The sequence below is a fragment of the Narcine bancroftii genome, chromosome 7, assembly GCF_036971445.1.
Source record: "Narcine bancroftii isolate sNarBan1 chromosome 7, sNarBan1.hap1, whole genome shotgun sequence".
Taxonomy (NCBI): Eukaryota; Metazoa; Chordata; class Chondrichthyes; order Torpediniformes; family Narcinidae; genus Narcine; species Narcine bancroftii.
In genome coordinates, this window is record NC_091475.1 from 50,582,625 (window position 1) to 50,606,338 (window position 23,714).

The 23,714-nt window shown below is 41.1% G+C and overlaps 1 protein-coding gene across 10 annotated transcripts in view; it reads right to left on the bottom strand.

The window, feature by feature from the left end:
- LOC138738906 (rho guanine nucleotide exchange factor TIAM1-like) overlaps positions 1-23,714 on the bottom strand; it is a 273,989-nt gene that overhangs the window by 193,814 nt on the left and 56,461 nt on the right. For 5 of the 10 annotated variants that reach the window (XM_069890079.1, XM_069890072.1, XM_069890074.1 and 2 more), the window contains 3 exons: positions 9,824-9,931; positions 7,373-7,524; positions 4,449-5,474 (listed from right to left, as the gene is read on the bottom strand). In XM_069890079.1, coding sequence (XP_069746180.1) covers positions 4,449-5,462 — 1,014 coding nt within the window. In that variant the 5' untranslated portion in view covers positions 5,463-5,474; positions 7,373-7,524; positions 9,824-9,931. Of the gene's footprint in view, positions 1-4,448; positions 5,475-7,372; positions 7,525-9,248; positions 9,277-9,823; positions 9,932-16,067; positions 16,275-23,458; positions 23,658-23,714 lie in introns of those variants that run through there. The other 5 variants (XM_069890076.1, XM_069890073.1, XM_069890075.1 and 2 more) reach the window with 5 other exon arrangements.

A 23,714-nucleotide genomic window follows, 5' to 3' on the forward strand; every position in this document is an offset into this window, starting at 1 on the left:
CATACCTAAAGAATATGCGAGGTGAAACCCCAGGACATTTTCCACATTTTGTTAACCAGAGGCATGGGCTGTTTTCTCAGCCCTGGAACAGCCAACAATGTGGGTTTTGGGACATGAAGCATTAATAATTGAAAACACCATGATCACAGATGTTTTCATAGCTTCATAGGTGGCACATTTTCAGGAAGTGGTCAACCACAGCTCTGGATTATGCAGTCAGAAAGGAATTAGGTGTCTGCCAGACAAACAAACCAAAGACAAATAATTCAGAAGTGACAAATAACAAGGCCATCATGTAATCTTAGAAGCTTTTGGTTCTGAATATTAATAAAGAGGATTTGCCTGTGAATTACAGCCACAATCAACACCATGGATGATTCACTTATACAGGGAGGAAGAAAGGCCAAAAATCAATAACTATTTTGTGGTTAGCGAAGCAGTCATAGACACAATTCCAAGATGGCACATTGCTTCTCTGGTGACAAGGTCCCGGCTGTAACTGAGTGGCTACAGAACATTCCAGAGAGAAAAGTTGAACACAGCCAAAGTTCATGATGCACTTTGTCACCATAATCCTCTTCTCAGTGAGTGTACAAATGTGAGGAGAATGCAAAGAAATGCATGGCTCGAGAGATGGTACACCTTTAAGTTTTGAGGGCATTGGGACCAGTTACAGGAGTTGGTATCTACACAGGTCAGATGAATTGCATCTTAACATAGCTGGGATACCAAGACCAATTTCCTTTCAGGTAAGGCTAACAATACTGTTGGGTTTGGGGTTTCAACCAAATGCATAGGACAATGAGAGGCTTGGTATAGATTCAAAAGGAGAACTTTTAACAGAAACCATAGCAAACAAAGGCCAGAAAACAGACAAGAAAGAGATTGGCTATACTCACTGGCATTCATGGAAATCCCAAAACTTCAGGCAACAAAGCTTAGATATGAGACAGGATATGATCGAACCATCATTTGAACACAGAATGAAGTGAGAAACATAAAATGGCAATAACATCACTGAGAATGTACAACAGATCTCTGAGCAGTCTGAGAAAGATAGGAGACCAGATCTGCAGGCAGAGTTCTCATAACTCCAAGAATATTATGCCAGTATACAGTGAACAGAATTAGGAATTGTATTCAAGAAAATTCTTCCAATATGTTGCAAGTCCAACAAAATATTTTTTTTTTGGCAAAAAGTGCAGCTACATTTAGTCAAACTTTCCTCAGTTCTGAGGAAGAGTTTTGGCTCAAAACTTCAACCATTCTTTTTCTCTCACTCATGCTGCTTGGGCTCGCCGAGTTCCTCAGGCAAACAGCATTTGGGTGCAGCAGGACAAGTCTGAGAAATATAACTGGGCAGGTGAAACTAATATGAGTGAGAGAGCATTTTATGGAAATTATCATAATTCAGTAAGATTTCACATTGGAAAGGAACAAAGATAGGACCAAAGATTCCATATGCAAGGCCAATTTGATTTAACCTATGGCATTTTGACGAGGAAAACAACTTGAAGCAATGCAAGACATTGAAGGAAAAGATGAAAGAGTTTCAGAGGAAGTAATGTTCCAAAAAAGGAAAAGGATGGGATTGTCAAATCTTAAGGCCCCTGAATAACAACATGGAATCCAGACCAAAAAAAATGAAACCTTATTCGAGACACTAAAAGCCTCACACTTTAGAAAGCTGAGAAAAATAAAGAAATTTTCAGGGTAAAATTAATTAGGAAACCGGAGAACCAAAGGAAGGATATGAAAAAAAATTATGAAGTAAAAAAAAAAGTCAAAAGAAAATTTAGAAGGACATAAAAGTTGTAGGTGGCACATTGTCATGGTAGGTTGCCAAACAGTGATCCACATTCATTCCTAAACATTGGTGTGAAGTTTGCACTTTGTTCCTATGACCTTGTAGGTTTTCTCCATTTTCTGCCAATGTTACATAGATGTGGTGACATGGTTAGTACAGCGCCAGCAACCAGGGTTTGAATCTGGCACTATCTGTCAGGAGTTTGTATGTTCTCCCCATGTCTGTGTGGGTTTCCTCCCACCCTTCAAAATGTACCAGGGTCGTAGGTCAATTGGGTATAATTGGGCAGCATGGGTTCATGAGCCGAAAAGGCCTGTTACTGTGCTGTATGTCCAAATTTAAATTTAACCATTGATTTAAGCCCAAGCCCTTCTTCACTGAGGATAGCTGTAATACAAACTAGAGGACATGGGTTGGGGGTAAAAAGGGGGACATTTTTACAAGAGAGCAGTGGGAGTATGGAACAAGCTGCCAGCTGAAGTGACAAATGCAGGCTCAGTTTTAAGAAAATTTTGGACAGGTACATGGATAGGAGGGTATGGACGGATATGGACTGGGAGCAGGTCAGAGGAAATAGACAGAATAATAGTTCAACACAGACTAGTAGAGCTGAAGGGCCATCTTCTGTGCTGTAATGTTAGATGATTCCATGGTTCAAAGTAAAAGCAGGCAGGCACCTGAATAAAGAGACTGGAGAGGAGCATAGGCCAACAGCAAATGAACGTGGATAGAAGGGCAGGAGAGAAAAGCTGAGAATTAATTGGGGGAAGGGATGGTTTTGTGAACGTAAAGCTGGAGGAAAGGAGACAGAGGGAAAAGGAAAAAGAGACAAAGTAAGAGGGAAGGAGAAAGAGGGATAGGGGAAGGGGCGAGATGGGGTGGGGTTGCCTGACAGAAACTGGAGAAGTCGACGTTAATGCCATCTGGTTGGTGGGTGCCCAAATGGAATATGAAATGCTACTTCTCTAATTTGCAGGTCGTCTCAATCTGGCAGTGTACAGACAGACATGTCATCCATTAAAATGGATGGCCACTGGTAGATCACAGCTATTGCAGTGGACAGAGTGAAGGTGTTCAATGAAGGAATCAATCAGTTTGCATCCAGTCTCTCCAATGTAGAGGAGGCCACAACAGAAGAACCAGATGCAGTAGATGACCTTTGCAGATTCACAAATGAAGTCTTGCTTTACCCGGAAGGACTGTTTGAGGCCATGAATGATGGTGAAGGGAGGAGGCTTGGCTGCGTGCAGCATTTCTTACAGTCACAAGGGTAGGTACCAAAGTGATGATTGGTGGGAAGGGAGGAATGGACAATGGTGTCACGGAGGGAGCAGTCCCCATAGAAAGCAGAGAGGGGAAGATGTGTTTGGTGGTGGGATCATGATGTTGGTGACATGATATGACAGAGAATGATATATTGGACACAAACTGGTGGGGTGGTAGGTGGTACGCACAGGTGTGAACAAAGGGGCAGATATGCCGGAAATGGAGAACATGCGGATAAATGCCGAGTTGATGGTGGTAGAGGGGAAGTCACATTTTTTTTGAAGGAGGACATCTCAGACTTCATCCTGGAAGCAGATCCGATGGAGATGGTGGAATTACAAGAAAGGAATGGAGTCTTTACGTGAGACATGAATAGAGGGATGTCGATGAGGTTGCTGTGGGAGTTGGGGGTTTGTGTAAATTATCTGTCAAGAGTTTGTCTCCTAAGATAGAGACAGAGAGATCAAGAAAGGCGAGTGTCGATGGAGTTGGACCAGGTGAATTTTAGGTCAGGGTGAAAATTGGCAACAAAATGGATATAATTGACAAGCTCATCATGGCTGCATGAGCAGTACCAAAGTAGTTGTCAATGAAGTGAAAGAAGAATTGAGGAGCTTTACCTGTGTAGCCAATAAAAAGTCAGGCATTGTTGGAGCCCATGTGGGTACGCGTAGCTACCCCTTTGATTTGGAGAGTGGGATGTGTTAAAGGAGAAGTTATTGAGGGTGAGGACAAGTTCTGCCAGCCAGAGAGTGGAGGCAGAGGGGGACTAATTATGTCTATTGTCAAAGAAAAAACAAAGGGCTTTGAGACCTTTATATGGGGATGGAGGTATATAGCAATTGGATGTCCATGGTGCATTTGATATAGTCTACACAGATTTTAACAAAGCTTTTGACAAAGCTGGAAAAGGCGAGTTGGTCAGGAAAGTAAAATAAACATGGTATCAATGATAAATGGTAAATAAGATCTGAAGTTGACACAGTATTGGAAGCAACTATAGTTAATGCATTTGCTTCATGACTGAAAGACTTCTTCGTAGGCTTTTTAATAACATGTAGCCTCAATCTTTACAGCCAACAAGTGAAGAAAGCATTGATTTTTTTACATCAAAGCATTGATGTTTGTTCCTTCATGCCCATCACAGCTGTAAATGCAAATTGAATTTTTTTGCTTAAAAATATTCTGTTTGAGAAAAGTTCCAGCCTCTGTTAAAAAGCAGATTTTTTTAAAATTCCTTACTTTCAGAACATTGTGTATGGTTTGAGTACACAAAGTGGCTAAAATCTATTATACAATGTATTCATTATGAATTTGTGCCGGCTTAATTTTCTTTTCACAGAATAATTTTATTCCATTTAAAATGATTAAATACCTGTGTTGTTTTGGATCTTCTGACATGTGTGGTTCTATTCTGGTCATGTATATGACTTAATCGTCCTTTAGAAGCTCCTTCAGAAAGGCAATGGGATTTCCTGCAGGGTAGTGTTGAGGCAGCATTTGAAGGGATATTTGCATCACCTCCAGCAGACCAAGTTACAGTATTTGTATTTTCCATATGCATTGCGCCTTGTGAATGAGCCCTCAAATTCCGACAATAAGTCATAAATCTATTTCTCCGTGTCTTGTTGGTGCTCACATCAGGTTTCTGACCATGCAGTTCATTAAGAGAATTGGCACGTTGGCTTCCGCTTAATTGTTCCAAATCCATGGAATTACTGGTAACTAATTGATTTCCCTCATATTCTTTTTCATCTGTATTATCCAACAGATCTTCAGTGCTGCTTAACCGATCCTGACTGAGGTCAGACAGGGAGAACTCCATGCTGTCTTGTCGCCACATATCAGCAGACTTGGATCGCTTCTTTCTGATATTTGTGCTTTCTAAAACAATTGTTCCATTCCGATTTATTGGAAGTAAATCTCCAGCTTTTGTTTTGGAACTTGAATCCAACCTTATTTCATCAAAGTTTTGTACACCCTGGACAATATGCTTGTCTAAACAAATATTGAGTTCATCTGCAGTACTCCTGCGCCTGTCACTGGAAACTGAAGAACTGGTATGGTAAGACACAGGCCTCACACTTTTACCCATCCTAACTATCCATGAAGGATGAATAAAGTCTTCTACCAAAGTATTATGTGTGCCTGAATTATCTGTTTCCCTGTCATCTCTTGCTAGAGATTGTGGGATGCTAGGAGTACTGCTAGATTTAGTGCTAGTTTCTGAATTTCTGTGTGCAATTCGAACTGCAGAAGCAGGCCTGGCTCTGCGTGAGGTTTTAGCTGGAACACGGAGTGGTCGAGACATCTGTCTTCGTGCCAGATTTGCACGCTCATCTCCTGAGAAAGTTCGTTCATAATCATTCTGGCTCTCTGAATTTCCCATGATTTGGTACGTCTAAGGAAATACAAACAGGTCTTCAAAATTTAAGTTAACGATATAATGCGGAGCTATAATAAGAAAAAATTAAAAAGTAATTAATATAGAATGCAAGCAGCTCTAGATCAAAAAAAAGTAATAAATGATTATCTTGGTTCAAGGTTTCAAATGTCACTTCTAAATTTTTTAAGGTCACTAAAATGTAAAGTTGGTTATTGTGGCTGAATTCAAGATGGTGAATGCATTTTGAACAACACAACTGGATTCAAATTTTCATATTCACACTCATGTGCCATAAATACTTTGAAAAGGAATTAGCTAAAAGGCTGCGCATGTCACTAAAAACTGCTGTTTTGAAATTCCATTCATCATCTCTTTCTCAATTGCACTATGCCATTCACAAATATCAATCAACATAATTTTCTAAAACATGACCCTAAGTCCAGCTCAATAGCAAATAAACATGATTATCAGCTACTGTGGCATTGTCAACAAACTTCTAATATAATCTTCTGTTGTTATAACTAAATTCAATGCAGAATTCTGGTTGCCCAGCTACAGGAAAGCTATCAATAAATTGGAGAAGTGTAACTGGGATGTTGCCAGGACTGGAGGACTCGAGTTGAGGGTCAAAACAGGACAGGCTTGGTCTTTATTCACTTCTGCCGAGGTGTTATCCTACAGATGTTTATAAAATTACCAAGGGCATAGATAAAGTGAATGCTCACTGGTTATTTACCAGATGATTCTAGAACTAGAAGGTGTAGGTTTAAACTGAGAAGGGAAAGATTTAAGGAGAACCTCTGGGGCAACATTTTCATACAGGGTGTGCTCTGTATCTGGAATGAGCTGTCAGAGGAAGCTATAGAAGTGGGTACAATTACAACATTCAAAAGGCAATATGGATAGGAAGGTCCGGCTGCTGACCTGAACACTGGTCCTAGCCGCAGACCCGACAGAGCTCCCATCGCAGGTCCAGCCACATGGATAGGAAGGATGTAGGCCAAATTGGACGATCCCAGAAAGCCAACTTGACCATCATGGACAAGTTGGGCCAAAACACCTATTCTGTGCTGAACGACTCTAATTGATCACTTTAATGAACGAAATGGTGGGTAAAAGAATATATTTAAGTGGAGTTTCCACTATTAAGCACAATATTTGCATTGTGGCAGATTTTGGAGTTAGTTTACAACAACAAATTTGAGGAATACAACTTTGTATTTTTCTCCCCAGCATCAATGTTGAAGAATATTCTCAATGTCAACTTGCCTCAACACACAGATACTAAGCCTGAGTTACTGAGTATTTCCCGCATTTTCTGTTCTTACTTCATATTACTTTTATATATGTAATTTGTTCTCATTTCTCTTAAATACTTTGTCAAACAAATTGTTACCTTAATTTTCTCATAACAATGCAAAAAGACAAAGAATAATTTTTCAGATGCCCAATGACAAAACAAACTCATCTATTGAAATGACAAGTACCAACCAAAAAAAAACCGAGGTTTGTTGAATACAACCCATAAAACATTAATCAAAAATGAATGAAAATGAACCAGTATTTCTGTTTTATATTCACGATTTTCCTTTGCAGTTAATTCAACTTCGTTTTGAAATATGAATGAAGAATTCAGCATGCCTATTTGATTTTGATTTTAGTGAATCTCATATCATTAACCAATGTGAATTTGCGATTTCAAAGATTACATGTTTCACAACAAAATATCAAATTACAGATTAAAACAGGCAAGGTATTTCTATGACTTGTTTTTAAAATAAATCTTGTTTCTGAATTTACCATAATGTGCAGATCTTCCCTATTTTCTTTCAAAATAACATGCATTACACGTACATTCCCCAAAGCGTAGCAAACATAGGGAAAGCAAAAACAGCAATATTATAAAATCCCACCTTGCAGATTGATGTTAAAATTAAGCAACTTCACCTATAAACTTCAGGTGGAGTGTGTAGTAGATGTTACCATTGTAGCAAAAATTCAGCAGCCCATATTTCTTCAGGTATCCTTAAGAAATTGCCTTCAAAGTGGAATGACAACACAAGGCCTGCAAATGAATAATTAGGAAAATGAACGGTCACGAGGTACCAAATATAAACATGTTGACCAGTTCCATCAATAAATCAGTGTAAGCTGTTAAACATCAATCAAACCGGCATTTCTATTCAGAATCAGATGAATGCTTGTTGAACAATAAGGAGACCTTGGGACACAGGTACAAAGCTCCCAGAAAGTAATGACACAGGTAGACAGTGAAGAAGATATTTGGCATGTTTATCTGCATTGGTCATGGCACAGAGTATAGGAGTAGAAATGTCATTTTACAGCTGTATAAGACATTGGAAAGGCCACATTTACAATGCTGTGTGCAGTTCTGGTCAACTTATTATAGGAAGAATGTAAAATGAAGGAGTGCAAAAAAAAAAATTCACTTTGACTCACTGGCTGGCGTTAGCGGCTTTTAGGAAATACTGTTCTAGGACTCCCAAATCCCTTTGGAGTCCATTTTCTGAAATCTCTCCCCATTTAGAAAATAGTCAACATCCTTATTCCTTTCACCAAAGTGCACAGCCATATTCTTCCCTGTCCTGCATTCCATCAGCCATTTTGCCCATTCTCCTGACCAGTTTCAAGTGCTTCTTGCTTCCTCAACACTACCTGCCCCTCCAACTATCTTTGTCTCATCCAAATTAGGACAAAGCCTTCAATTCTATCATCCAAATCATTAATACATAACGTGAAAGGTAGTGGACTCAACACCAACCCCAGCTGAACACCACTGGAGATGGGCACCACTTTGTAAAGGCTCCCTTTATTCTTACACATCATCTTCTGCCAGTCAGCCAATCTTGTATGCATGTTAGTACCTTTCCTACAATACCACGGGCTCTTATCTTGTTTAGCAGACTCATATGCAGCTCCTTGTAAAAGGCCTTCTGAATATCCAAGTAAACAGCATCCTCTAACTGTCTATCTTGCTTGTTATGCATGCTATTTCCACTCTGATGAGATTTTTTTTAGATTACTGTACAGTTCAAAAGACAGAGATTGAACTTCCAATCATGCTATGACATGTACAAATTTGCAGTGTCTTGGTGAAACCTTTCACCATGTTCGTCACTGACTGCACTAAAATCAGCAGGGAATAAGTCCAAGTGTGAATGCAGAAAATGAACTTTCAATGACATGTTGCACTTCATAGTTTTGGATGCTTGAAGCACGTTGTCAATCAGCTGGATGCAGTTTGGTGATTTGTAAATAACAAGAAAAGTCTCAAGAACATCTTTAAATGGCTTCCAAGCATGCCCAGATCTAAGACAACATTTGCAGGGCACCCACACTGAGTGCATGCCCAGGAATGCTTGGACTAACCACAGCAACTTGCTTTGTTGGGAATATACTAGTGGACTTAAAATATAACAGGAAATCACAAAAATAGATTATATTTACAAAAAAAGGTATGAGATAGGAAAATGTTAGGATGATTTTCATGATTAACAGTCTAAAATCCATAAAATACACCCAAAAACATTCAGGAAGCAAAGTCTTTGTTGTCCAATGCAATTTCTCTTTTGGGATTCATATCTATTTCCTACCCCACCCATCCCCCACCCAGTATTGTACTTGTTCATCAATGCATTTCCAATGTTTGCTATGGCAAATGTATACAAAAGAGACCTTTATACAGAAGTTATCTTCACAAGCTCAATCATTTGTCTCCAGCTATATAAATGTAAATTTATTGTTTCATATTCTTACACATCAACATACCCATTATATCTTTGGTGATTGTGCCTTCCTAAATGATACAAAAACACAGCATAATCTTTAAAATTAAATATTTGTTTGCCATGAATGATAAGAATTGAAACTAGTCAAATTAATAGTCAAATTAAATAATGCATCCTCAGCAATAGATACATCCAGGGAACTGGAAAGGATGGATTCATTCTGCAATGGTGGGTTTGTAGTTCAGGGCACAGAAATCAATAATGTGATACTTTTGATGGAATTGGAGTAGTCAAGGTAGCTCAGGTGCAGAATGTTTCTGAGGTAATTAACTTTGACACTGGACTGTGCTACGGAGAACTAAAAGGGCAGAGTAGGAGGAAATTCAATGCCTCAAATTGTGGAAACATCAAACGGATCTATCATTGCTGAGATAGTGGAGTTGAAAGCAGTAAAAGGCAATCAAGATCAAAAAAGGTCCAGTTTGGAACATCATTCTAGCCCCTCTTTTATGGTTTCTCCTCCCTTTCATTCATATTCCTTCCCTCTCCACCTTAATTGTATATTTTTCATATTCCCTTTCATTTTTATATCTCTCTTATCTTTTTCTCTTTTACCCCTTTCCTTTTTTGTAAGCAACGTTTCCTTTATTCTTTTCTTCTGCTTATTTTTCTCGCAGTCTCATATTTCTCTTCACTTTTCACCAAGAAGGCAAGTACTCAACCCTGTAAAGGAAAAGGCAATAATGTGAGTCCGGTTGATGAAAAGTACTTGCTATGGGCAAGTATACAATCAAACTGATCTATATGGTGCGAAGAAGCTCTCAGGGAAAATGGATAAACAGGAAAAACAACTGATCAGATAATCAAGGAGCTATAACACTTTCCAATCAGTTTAAATAAAGTTGTTACCTATCTGTGAATTACTGAATTATCTAGGTTTCTAAAACCTTTTGAGAAGTCCGTTCTTTTTTCCAGGAGTCTTTTTTATTCTTAGTTGCCATTTGATATGACCTGGCTTATAAAGCAAAAATTGAACCAGATGTTCAAACTAAGTCAATCTGAATGGATTGTACCAAATCATTCTTGGTGATAAATACTGATGTCTCCCACTCCCATACATTGCATGGCCTTGCTACTTTCAGTACTTCGACCAAGTGATGTTCAACATGGAGGAGCGATGATTCATCAGCTATGGGGAGGCAAGATATGGAAATGAGGAAGGGATTTTCTTGTCCTTGTTTGACTTAGAGCCCACTTAGAATAGAGATGCATGTGGAAGAATTTCTTAGCCGTGCAATTTATTGCCATGGGCAGTTGTGGAGGCAAAATCATTGGGTGACTTTATGACAGAAATTAATATGTTCTTGATTAGCTTGGGCATCAAAAGTTATGGGAAGGCCAAGTTGTGGGGCTGAATGAGAAAATGGATCACCTCAAGATTAAATGAGGGGGCAACCTTGATGGGCTGAATAGCCTATTTCTGTTCATATATCTTATGGACATGCATAGCTGCAGTCAAGCTGAGAAGAATCCCATCCAGAGTGAACCCACTCAAGGCAGCAGGACCAGACAAGATACCTGGTCAGATACTGAAGGATTGTGCAGACCAAATTACAGAGATCTTCATTGCAGCAGTTCATTATCCCGGTGTATTTCAAGACAGCCACCATCATCCCAGTACCAAAGAGGGCAACAGCGGTTGGCTTAATCAGCACAATGAGTCCAACTTCAGAGAAGAGGTGGAAAATCTTGTGGAACGCTTTAAGAACAACCTAAATCTCAACATGGACATAACAAAGATGATGACTGTGGACATCAGGAGGACCAGGGAATAACCTCTTTCCACCACACATTAATAGCTCTGTAGTGGAGAGTGTCAAGTTCCTCGGAGTCCACTTCAGAAGTGACCTATTCTGAACACACATCACCTTACTTGTCAAGAAGGCACAACCGTGACTGCGCTTCCTTAGAAACATGGCTGCCGGCTACCATTCTGTTCACTTTCTACAGGCACTCTATCAAGACTGTCCTGGCTTGCTGAATCACTGTGTTGTACTTTTGCTCTCGAGTATCAGATGGGTACAAGGACTGCATAAAGAAATCTCTTGGTGCCTGCCACATTGACCACCGCCAGTGGGCTGATATCGCCTCAAACTGTGCATCTTGGCGCCTCACAGTTTGGCAGGCAGCAACCTCCTTTGAAGAAGACCGCAGAGCCCACCTCACTGACAAAAGGCAAAGGAGGAAAAACCCAACACCCAACCCCAACCAACCAATTTTCCCCTGCAGCCGCTGCAACCGTGTCTGCCTGTCCCGCATCAGACTTGTCAGCCACAAACGAGCCTGCAGCTGACGTGGACTTTTACCCTCTCCATAAATCTTCGTCCGCGAAGCCAAGCCAAAGATCAGATGGGAGGTCAATCCACAGGACAATGAAAGTGGCAGACAGGATCACTGGGGTCTCCCTCTCCCTCTCCCCCATTGATGTGATTTACCAGTATTGTTGTTTAATAAGGGCTCAAAAATCAATGAGGATCCATCCATTCCACATGCAGCAGCTTCCAGCTTCTCTTGTGGGGAAAAAGATACAGAAATATTGGAGCTAAAACCACCAGGCTGCGGAACAGTTTTTTTCCCATGGAATGACTGCTAAAACTCTCCATGACTCTACAATTTATTAATAATATTTATTTTAATGTGTGCATATGTAGTGTGTGTGTGTGTGTGTGTGTGTGTGTGTGTGTGTGTGTGTGTGTGAGTGATTTCTGAACATATATTTACACTGTTGTGCACCGGAGAATTCTGTTTTGTAGTATTATACTGGTACAATCAGATGACAAATAAGCAATTCAAATGCACAATGTGGCCACCTCTTGTGGATCTGTTTTACAAATGTTTATCAGTTTGTTGCTTGCATAATCTGTCAGACAGCTCTCCCAATATCAATTACTCCTTGTCGCCAGATGTTTATAAGAACTCAGCAAGGTCAACTGGCCTGGGAACAGCTTTGCCTTACCTGAATTCAGTGTGTATGTTGATGCCAGGTAGTCTTCCTGGAGTTTTTCCTTTGTTGGTTAAAATGTACTTAAACAATGAAGTTGCTGTTTGGCAACTTCAGCGGGTATTCAAGAGTCAACCCTTGGAGAGTCTGGAGTCAGATTCATGCCAAATTGTGAAAATACGGCTCTCAGGGATTTCATAGCAACCCAGTATCTACTAGACTGGTAGTCATGGTGGGGAGCTGGCTGATGGAGGACCTCAGTTTTCTTCAGGCTGACTTCCAGGCCAAACATTTTGGCAGTTTCCGCAAAGCAGGACGTCAAGCGCTGAAGAGCTGGCTCTGAATGGGCAACTAAAGCGGCATCATCTGCAAAGAGTAGTTCACGGACAAGTTTCTCTTGTGTCTTGGTGTGAGCTTGCAGGCGCCTCAGATTGAAGAGACTGCCATCCGTGCGGTACCGGATGTAAACAGCGTCTTCATTGTTGGGGTCTTTCATGGCTTGGTTCAGCATCATGCTGAAGAAGATTGAAAAGAGGGTTGGTGCGAGAACACAGCCTTGCTTCACGCCATTGTTAATGGAGAAGGGTTCAGAGAGCTCATTGCTGTATCTGACCCGACCTTGTTGGTTTTCGTGCAGTTGGATAATCATGTTGAGGAACTTTGGGGGACATCCGATGTGCTCTAGTATTTGCCAAAGCCCTTTCCTGCTCACGGTGTCGAAGGCTTTGGTGAGGTCAACAAAGGTGATGTAGAGTCCTTTGTTTTGTTCTCTGCACTTTTCTTGGAGCTGTCTGAGGGCAAAGACCATGTCAGTGGTTCCTCTGTTTGCGCGAAAGCCGCACTGTGATTCTGGGAGAATATTCTCGGCGACACTAGGTATTATTCTATTTAGTAGAATCCTAGCGAAGATTTTGCCTGCAATGGAGAGCAACGTGATTCCAGCTCCCCACCATGACTACCAGCCCCCCCACATCTCCATCGGGCATACAAAACTCAAAACGGTCAACCAGTTTACCTATCTCAGCTGCACCATTTCATCAGATGCAAGGATCGACAATGAGATAGACAACAGACTCGCCAAGGCAAATAGCGCCTTTGGAAGACTACACAAAAGAGTCTGGAAAAACAACCAACTGAAAAACCTCACAAAGATAAGCGTATACAGAGCCGTTGTCATAACCACACTCCTGTTCGGCTCCGAATCATGGGTCCTCTACCGGCACCACCTACGGCTCCTAGAACGCTTCCACCAGCGTTGTCTCCGCTCCATCCTCAACATCCATTGGAGCGCTTACACCCCTAACGTCGAAGTACTCGAGATGGCAGAGGTCGACAGCATCGAGTCCACGCTGCTGAAGATCCAGCTGCGCTGGATGGGTCACGTCTCCAGAATGGAGGACCATCGCCTTCCCAAGATCCTGTTATATGGCGAGCTCTCCACTGGCCACCGTGACAGAGGTGCACCAAAGAAAAGGTACAAGGACTGCCTAAAGAAATCTCTTGGTGCCTGCCACATTGACCACCGCCAGTGGGCTGATAACGCCTCAAACCGTGCATCTTGGCGCCACAGTTTGGCGGGCAGCAACCTCCTTTGAAGAAGACCGCAGAGCCCACCTCACTGACAAAAGGCAAAGGAGGAAAAACCCAACACCCAACCCCAACCAACCAATTTTCCCTTGCAACCGCTGCAATCGTGTCTGCCTGTCCCGCATCGGACTTGTCAGCCACAAACGAGCCTGCAGCTGACGTGGACTTTTTACCCCCTCCATAAATCTTCGTCCGCGAAGCCAAGCCAAAGAAAAAAAAGAGTATCTACTAGAATGATAGCCTGACTCAAAGGATTACATTTCAAGAAAAACTAAATTTGCATACTCTGAAAGTCATAAAACAAGGGATGGTTTGGGATTTTTTTTAAAAATTTGGGGTAATTGATAAAGTGAGAAAGCCTAATTCTGCTCTTTGAGAAGCACAGGAGTTGGACTTGGATGTTTTGGTCAAAAAACAGAGAAATTGTATCAGGCAGAAAGTTTGTAAACTCTTCTATATGGAGAGAGCAGAAGGAATTTGGAAATGGCATTTGACACTGCAGCAAAAGCTAATTTCAAACCCTTTATTGATAAGGTCTTAATGAATTACAGAATGAACAAAAAAATAGAGACAAGAGTTGTAGACAAGTTCGACCAAATTGCAGGAAAAAGTTTGCATGCTTATTAATTTTCCTCCTGTTTAATCCACTCAATATTTACTGTTGTCTTTTTAAATCTTCAAAGAAAATTGATATCTGATATTCAGATACAATTGCAAGATTTGAATTTTGACTGAGGAAAAAAAAAACACACAAAGCAAAATTTCCATGTTGGCATAGCAGTTGCCAGCAATCAGGAACACACTGGGATTCAAATCCATGCTGTCTGCAAGGTGTCTTTACTTTCTCCCTGTGTCTACGAGGTTTTTTTTCCCCTCAGAGGTGTTATGGTTTCTTCCCATCACTCAAAACGTACCGGGAGCGTAGGTTAATGGGGTGTAAATTGGGCGGCATGGACACATAGGCCGAAGTAGCCTGTTACCGTCTGTATGTCTAAATTTAAAAAAAAAGATGTACTGTGTAATTTGCATGCAACTCCAAAACCTAACAAGAAACAGAAACCTGATATTTTAACTGAGATGGAATCAAAGGAAACCAACGAAATTTGCATTAACTGTTCTGTGTATTTTGCATGCAACTCAACACCTTAGAAGAAACAAAAACATGGTTTTATAAAAACTATTTACTGCATTTTAAAGTTCTTTTCTTCCTGATCACAATTGGTTCTATCCTGAGAAATATTCTGTTAATAAACAACACGAGAAATTCTGGACCTATTTCAATACCACCTGCAAAGATCTGTTCCTTCTAGTTAAAATAATTGAATGGATGCAGAATCACTGTTGAATCTCAAAATATTCTCTCTTGCAAATTCCCATAAAATATCTTGAGATACAATTTGAAGCAGGAAATCTGGGTTATTTTCCTTCAAACCTACAGCATTCTATCACTCACCATTACCACCCAAAGATGCAATGAGCTAAATCACAACAGACAAATTTTAAAAAAAATTATATCCTGTGGTATATCACAATAATCTTCTGTCTCTCCATTCTCAATTAAACATTTATTTTATACCCAAAAATTGTGCATTATTACCCCAAATACTTTTGGGTTCAAAATATTCTTAACCAAAGTACTGATTTAATTTTCAGCTTTTTAATTTAAATGGTGTAAAAGAATTTAAGAAGTTCCTAATCTGTAAAAACTAAACAAGTGATGTTTAAGTATTTTAAATTTAATAGATAATTGTTCAAAAGAACAATTGGTCAATACATAGATCTAGAAAAGATTGGATACCCAAACTTGAACATTGAGTATAACCAGCATCTTGGACAAAGGTAAAAATAAAGAAATTTCATAAAATATGGCCAATCAATAAAAACCAATGGTAATATTGAAACTTCCATAGGTCTTGATCTCAATCTTATTTGGGAAGTATATAATTTTAAACCCAATCATAAAAAATTGCTTACAGCCCTTTACAAATTAATTTTAAGATCTAGGGTTAGTTCCCTGGGCGGCATTGAAATTAGGGGAACAAGACTTTCAACAACCATTTTCTGAAACTACATGGGATTCTATTTTGAAACATGTTCACTCATCTTCTCTTTGTGCTAGACATTCATTAATACAATTCAAAGTAGTCCATCGGGCACATTTTACCAAGGTTCTACTAAATGTGATAAATGCATAACTGAGGAAGGTACTTTGTATCATATATTTTGGTTATGCCCTTCTCTCTTTAATTTCTGGCAAGGGGTATTTCATACCTTATCATTAGTTCATATTAAATTGATTCCTAGCCCTTTCTTCGCTATCTTTAGAGTGAGTGGGCCACTGGATTTAACATCGACTTCTTCTCAATCCCTTGTCGTGGCTTTTGCTTCCCTCTTTGCTGGAAGGGACATTTTGGTGAGATGGAAAGATGCTGTCCCTCCCACTCATACTCAATAGTTGTCAGATGTGATGCCATGTCTTTCTCTAGAAAAAAAAATAGGTGTTCTACTACTACAATGGATTTTCTCTTTGGGGTTTGTTCTCAATTATTTTCAAAATTAATAATTAAATATTTTGGTGGTTTTTTTGATCCCATTGTTATTAATATCATTAGTAGTGGACACTTTGGTCAGCAATCCTCATAGGGTGGGGCTAGATTCTTAGTTTAGCAATATATAGTTTTTTTTCCCTTTTTTCCATTTTATTAACATAGGTTCATATATATTCTAAGTGGTATTTGTAACTCTATATTGATTTACTTATCATTATTATATGTACTTATGTAATTTGTGTATGTTAAAACCAAAAAGAAGAATTTAAATAGTATTAACGTTTCTATTACAACTGTAAATTAATCAAAACAATCAAAGGTATGAATGTAAACATAAACTAATAGATTGGTGCTCACTGCTTAAAGATTCACTCACTTTATTCTGAATATACTGTGTCACTACCAAATCATTTTAGGTTCCAGTTTTATGCAACACCCAGTCAGTTTCACGAAGAAATAAAATCCCATAAAATATTCATAATGAGGATTTTTTATGGATTAATTTAGATTTTATAAAAGGCAAAATTCAACATCCCCTGAAAATGTATACACAACATCATGATGCCATTTTGTGCTCATCTTCATGACTGCTATGTACAGCCAGAAGAAGTTTTGCCATTCAATATGTATACACTTTTACTGCTGGTCAATGAAGAATTGGAATAACTCACAGCTGCAGTATATTTCAGAGTAGAGTTGAAACAGTCTGCAACATATTGTCAGTGGTACAGGGAAACACCCAAAAAAGCATATGCTTGCTTTTCTTGGAAACTTAATGAAATGTGCTCAGCTTTTTAAGGTAAAAAGACCATAAATTGCATAACAACGGATGGCAAACTGCAAGATGCTGCAAGCACACAACAGCTAGGAGTCCAATGCATAAAAGTTCATGGCCAATGTTCACTGGCAACAGAGTCTTTATTCTGTTGGCAGACTACAGCTTCAATAGGTGACATATTTCTGCGAGAACATCTTAAATGATTATGCAGACAGTAAATGTTACAGACAGAAGAAAAAAAGTCTCCAAGTACCCTGGTAGATATGAATTATCCTCCTAAAAGCCTGTTTTTCCCCCTATTTTAAAGCATCTTATCTTCTGCACACTGTCTGCTTATTCTCCCAGTCGTGCTGCATACCATGAGAATTCTTTGACTGAATCCAAGACTGGGAGTTGGCTCAGAATCCCTGTCTTTCTTTAAGATACTGGAAAATAATTGGTGAGTCAAGCTAACAGCACGTGTACTTCAAAGAAAAATCTTGCTATGGCCTATTTCCAAACACAAACTGTTTTATCAATCTACAGTGAATCACTGGTGTCAATAACACAGACAAATCTGAAGAGGGGTGCACACCCTATATTGTATAACCTACAAATTGCACAGGAGGAAGTGGTTTATACAAAATCTTTGAAGTCATAACAAAGCACTTGCCACTACACTCCATCTGCACCTCGACAACTTTTAAGAATTCAAGAAAGCACACGGGAAGTTTGCAGATTTGAAGCAACTGCCCATAAAATTCAATCAGCAATTCACCTGTAGGTCAAAGATGATCCTTTTAAATCATATTGTGTGGTGCATACTTTGTGCTGCTTTGCTGTTATTCATCTCTGCAAGGTTGAGAGGGAGCACTTGCTGGAGTGTTCCAACTCCAGACAGTGACATTAACATCAAACTGGTGATGCAAACTAATTGACATCATGATATTACTTCTCTGCATACCTTTGATGGGCATAGGCCTTAGCTTTATATATGCTCAACTTTACACAAATATGGGAATTGATTTGGTCTTGTCATTTATCTGCAAGCACAAATCTGACCCTAATTTGGTTTCATAATTCATAAAATGTTCATCAAAAAAAAATCAAACAATTGTGTGGCAGAATAGTATGATATAAAAAAAGTAAATATATATCATCTGTCGAGATTCAGTTTGTCATCTTACACATGATACTGAGCAAGCTTTAAATATTCTGATTCTAATAGAATCCGTCATGTTCCTTCAGTCTCACATGGGGTTTAAAAGTATTATTTTGTTATCTCCCCACTGGCTATTCTTGATTTAATCAGAACAGATCCTATAATCTGTGTCACATTTTTCCATTATTCAATCACCTCCAGCTGGGCAGTTTCAGAAGAGATCCATACCTGATTTTAATATTGCCTGTGCACTGCTACAAATTTCTCCTGCCTTGGCATATCAACAAAGCTAATCAGTCTAAATTATGCTATTTTTTTTTAAAAAACAGAATTACTCCTCCATTATCCAAACAAAATGTAAAAATACAAATTTCATAATGATTTTCTTACTTTAATTCCATAAAAGTCACATTAAGTGCCAGTGATCTTGCTGGGTGTTAATCAGATTTAAGATAATAATCTGCTAGGGTCAGTTCATGGAGTTTAAGTTGGATTCTTATTTGAAATCCATTTGAATAGTGAGATTAGACCAGCCATGTTTGATAAGACTTTCTTGAAAGCAGGGGAAAGCAGTAATATATAAATATAGCTAGGTGCGAGGATAGAATAATGGAATCATTTGTTTAATATCCACTCTTCTTAATCTCAAGCAGTAGCAGGACATGACAGTTCAGAGAAGCACAAGATCCATCTATCAGCCCTCCAGAGATTGCATGTGAATATAAGAATTACTAATTTTCTGTGCTCAACTCCACAATATAATATCTTTTGCTAAATATACATTTGAACCTGATCATTAAACACCGTAGTTCAGTACAGGGCCTTTGGCCCACAATGATGTGCCAACCCACAGATATATAAACCTAATCCACAACAATCTAATCCTTCCCCAACTCACAGCTATAACTCTCTAAGAATCTTTTACATTGTAATAGTCTCCATCACGACAACCGGCAATGTATACCAGGCACCAACCACTCTGTGTGTAAAAATTTTACCTCTGATATCTAACCTAAACTTTCCTTCACTCACCTCAAGCAAACGTCCTCCGGTTATTTGCCATTTTCACCTCAAGAAAAATGTGCTGGGTGTCCAACCTGCGTCCTTCATCATCTTGTAAACTTTTATTAAGTCATCTCTCATCCATCACTCCAAAGAGAAAGGCACGACCAGCTCTGTCAGCCTTGCTTCATAAAACATGTTCCCCAATCCAGGCAACATTCTGGTAAATATCCTCTCCAAAGCAGCTATATCCTTCCTGTAATGAGGCAACCAGAACTGAACGCAATATTCCAAGCGTGGTCTAATCAGAGTTTTATGAAGCTGCAACATTGCTACTTGGCTCTTGAACTCAATCCTGAGTGTAGCAAAGAGCAATGCACCATACGCCTGCTTAACCATCCGATCAATACGTGTTGCAAAGTGGAGGGACCTTGGGACTTGGACTCCAAGATCCCTTTGTTCCTCCACACTTAAGAAAACTGCCATTAACCACATTCTCTGTGTTCAACAATCCAAAATGCATCACTTCACACTTAAGGGGATTGAATTCCATCTGTCTTTTCACTGCCCAGCTTTGCATCCTGTCTATATTCTGTTGTAATCTACAACGACCTTCTACACTTTCCATAACATCTTCAATCTTTGTGTCATCTGTAAACCTATTGATCCATCCCTCCACTTCTTCATCCATTATAAAAATCATTAAGAACAAGGGTCCCAGAACAGATGCCTGTAGAAATTCCTCCAGGCAGAATATTCACGACTATCCTTTGTTTCTGTAGGCAAGCCAAGGTTTCATGGATCCCATGCCTCATGACTGTCTGAACAAACCCAGTTATCTGTTATTTAATTTAAAGAACAAGTAACAGTGCCACCAAAAACAAGCCTGCATGTGACACAACTAAACCATGGTGGTGTTATTTTTTAAAATAAAATCTTGGATATCTAAACAATTCAAACTACATTCTGAAAGTTAATGTGTAACATTCCCTCCAATGATCAAATTAAATAAAAGAGATGTAAATTCAATATATTTCACCACAATTTTAGCTTTTCTTGAGGTAAGATTAACTAACTCTTGATTTTTGTGCATCTCACAATCAACATTAATGTTCCATAAATATCAAGAATAGCTTTCATTATAACGTGTTCCCAGCTACCAAATCCATATACGTATCTTTACTATAAAGCATGCTACAAATCCAAATGCATGAAATATGCACACAGAACTGCATTAGTTGCATTTACAATTTTTAAACCAAAAATAGACTTTATTCACAATAAATTATTTACAAAAAGAAAACTGTTCAAAATCTCTCCCTATCTTTAGTTTCATGTCCATACATTTCCATCACTGAACAATTGTTACATTCGTTTCCCTCCACTGTGGCACTTGTTACTCCCCTCTGTTGTTTGAGGGGCTTCCCATTGACCGTAATGGGGCCCCTCAATGACCAGTAACGGAAGGACTCTAGACTAGCCATTCTCAACCATTTTTTTGCCTCTGGCCTATTTAGGACTCTGTGAAGCAGTCAAGTTTAGATGGTTTCTTCCATATTCCTCTCCAACTGACTACATAAAATGCAAAAAAAAGGATTTAAATTCATGCCCCCCCCCATCCTTAAATGTGCTGTGACTCCCTGAAGGGGCATATGCCACCATTGAGAATGGTGGCTTGAGACTGCTCATTCCCCACATCGCCCTTGCATTGGCTGCACAGCCTTAGTGAGTCCCTCAGCACGTACTCCTGCAGTCTGGAATGTGCCAGTCGGCAGCATTCCCAGACTGACATCCCAGTATGCTGAAAGACCAACTGGTTTCGGGCAGATCAAAGTGTGTCTTTCACCGAGTTGATGGTCTTCCAGCAGTTCTGAATGTCTGACTCTATGTGCATCCCCAGGAACAGCCCATAAATCAGCGAGTTCTCTGTCACACTGCTGCAAGGGATGAACCGTGACAAGGACCCTTGCTTTCTCTACCCACTCTCTGCGAATCACCATTTTGCGAAGGGATCGGCGACAATCTCCACCCCACCACATCAGGAAAGCATATGTTGAGAATGATGTTTCGGTTGTACAGAAAGAATCTGATCAGGAGGGCTCCTCTCATCACCAGCCAGGCCAAGTCCTGTTGCTTGTTTGTGACCACAAGCAATGAGGCATTCTGCCAGATGGCCTGGATGATTGCTCAGGGAACCACCCCTATTTTGGCAATATGCGGCTTTTGGGAGGCCAAGTGAATGTGCAGGAGGCGCTTGCAAGGTGGAACTTTGTAACCCTCCTCCGAGAGGGATAATCGCCACAGCACAGTGGCCTCCCCAGCCATCTGAATGCAGCTGCCTAAAAGCGGCTGCATTCGGGATGACAGTCAGCTGTCGAGCGCCTGACAGCTCCTCTCCCAGCTGCCCCTTCCCCCAGCGCAGGATGTCGGGGCAGGGGCAGCTGGCTGGGCTGTCAGCTAGAGCGGCCGGTGGGGTAGAACGGAGACTAGAGCGGCCGGTGGGGTAGAATGGAGACTAGAGCGGCCGGCAGGGGAAAACAGGGACTGGAGTGGTCGGCGGGGGAGAACAAGAACCGGAGTGGCTGGCGGGGGAGAACAGGGCTGGAGCAGCCGGCAGGGGAGAACAGGGCTGGAGCAGCCGGCGGGGGAGAACAGGGCTGGAGCAGCCGGTGGGGGAGAACGAGGGCTGGCCAAAACAATGCCGGTACCTGACTTAAGCGCCATACTACCCCACCGGTCGCCCCAGCCCCCTTCTCCTCCATCAGCCACCCCAGCCCCGTCCTCCCCCGCCGGCCTCCCCAGCCCCCCTCTCCCCCGCCAGCCGCCCCAGCCCCCCTCTCCCCTCCCGGCTGCCCCAGCCCCCCTCTCCCCTCCCGGCTGCCCGAGCCCCCCTCTCCCCCGCCAACCACCCCAGCCCCCCTCTCCCCCTCTGAGGGGCAGGGCGATCAGTGTGGCGACATTCCACGTGGGATGTCCCCACGCTGGCTGTCCCAGCTGACAATCAGCTGTCCTAACTTGACAGCTCAAGGGACAGGAGCCAGAGTACACTCAGATGCGTATTCTAGTGCAGCTGTCCCTACAGGAGGCCAGCGCTGCGCTTTTAGCGCTGCCACCTGAACGGCAAATCAAAGGGCCGCTTTCTCTTCTTTAAGCGCATTCTTAGCGGAGAATGCACCTGAAGAAGCCTAGTGGTGACCATTGCCTGTTAACTTTGTCGTCAAAAGTTTTTTCTGGAAAAACCTTCCCACAAAAGATCAGCAAAGTTCAGGTGACATGGACGTTGTACAGTCATGAGCCCAGGCCCATCCTTCATAACACATGAGACACCTATCAGCACTTTTTGCCCTCGTAATTGGTTCCACATACAGGCTGATGTGGCCACGCATGAAGGTAGTCATTAAAATGAGGGCAACATTGGATACACCTTACCTCCATTATCTGGCAACCTGTACATGGAACCCTGTGGACTTTTTCCATCTTGGATCGCCACATGAACTGGAGGACTGTTCTGGTGACAGCCAGGGTAAAGATGTGGGCAATGTGCCACATCTGCCCCATGTACAGCACTACAGAGAGCATCTTGCATCTGATCACCAGGTTCTTCCCTGTTATTGAAAGGGAGTGCTGAGCCCACACTTAATTTCTGATAGACCTTTGCGATCCACTTTGACCATTTTTTGTTTGCCCCTCCAAACCACATCCTCAACACCTTCAGGTAGTCATATCTGACTGTGGTGGACCAGTCAGACCAGTTACCGAAGAGCACTACTTCACTCTTCATCCAGTTAACCCTGGCATCAATGCAGACTCAAAATGGCTGCAGATATTAATCAGTCTGCAGACTGATCGTGTGTCTGAACAGAAGATAGGAGGCCTTGACCTGAGTGTCTGCACTGCCTAGCAATGTCACTCCTCTTTTGCTTTCATCCTTCCTGATAGATTTAGCAAAGGACTCTCTGCAGCATACAAATTGACTTGATGGGGAATGTCCATGTAGGGCAATTTAATCCAAAATCAGATTCCCTCCCCAAAGCCCATTTTGGAAAGCACAATGATCATGTACATGTGCAATATCCAGTCAAATGCCTTCTCCTGGTCTAAGCTGACCAGGCAGGTTTCCACACTTCACCTCACCCACCCTCCCCCCACCCACCCCACCATGCTGCACATAGGTTGTCAGAGCTTTTCCTGCCTGGAACTGTGCAGATTTGGTCTGGGTGCCTCACATTCCCGGAGCAGACTGGACTCGATTGGCGATGACTTTGGACAGGATTTTGTAGTCAACGTTTAACAATGATATGGGTGTGTGGCGGTGCACATTCTCATGGCAAACCAGTCCCGCTTGTATCGCCACATGGCAGGGCAGCCATGGGGAAATGGCATTGTCAGAGGTTTCTCTCTGACTTCAGTATCCCTTCAATGCACACCCTGGGGCAGCGATTATGATG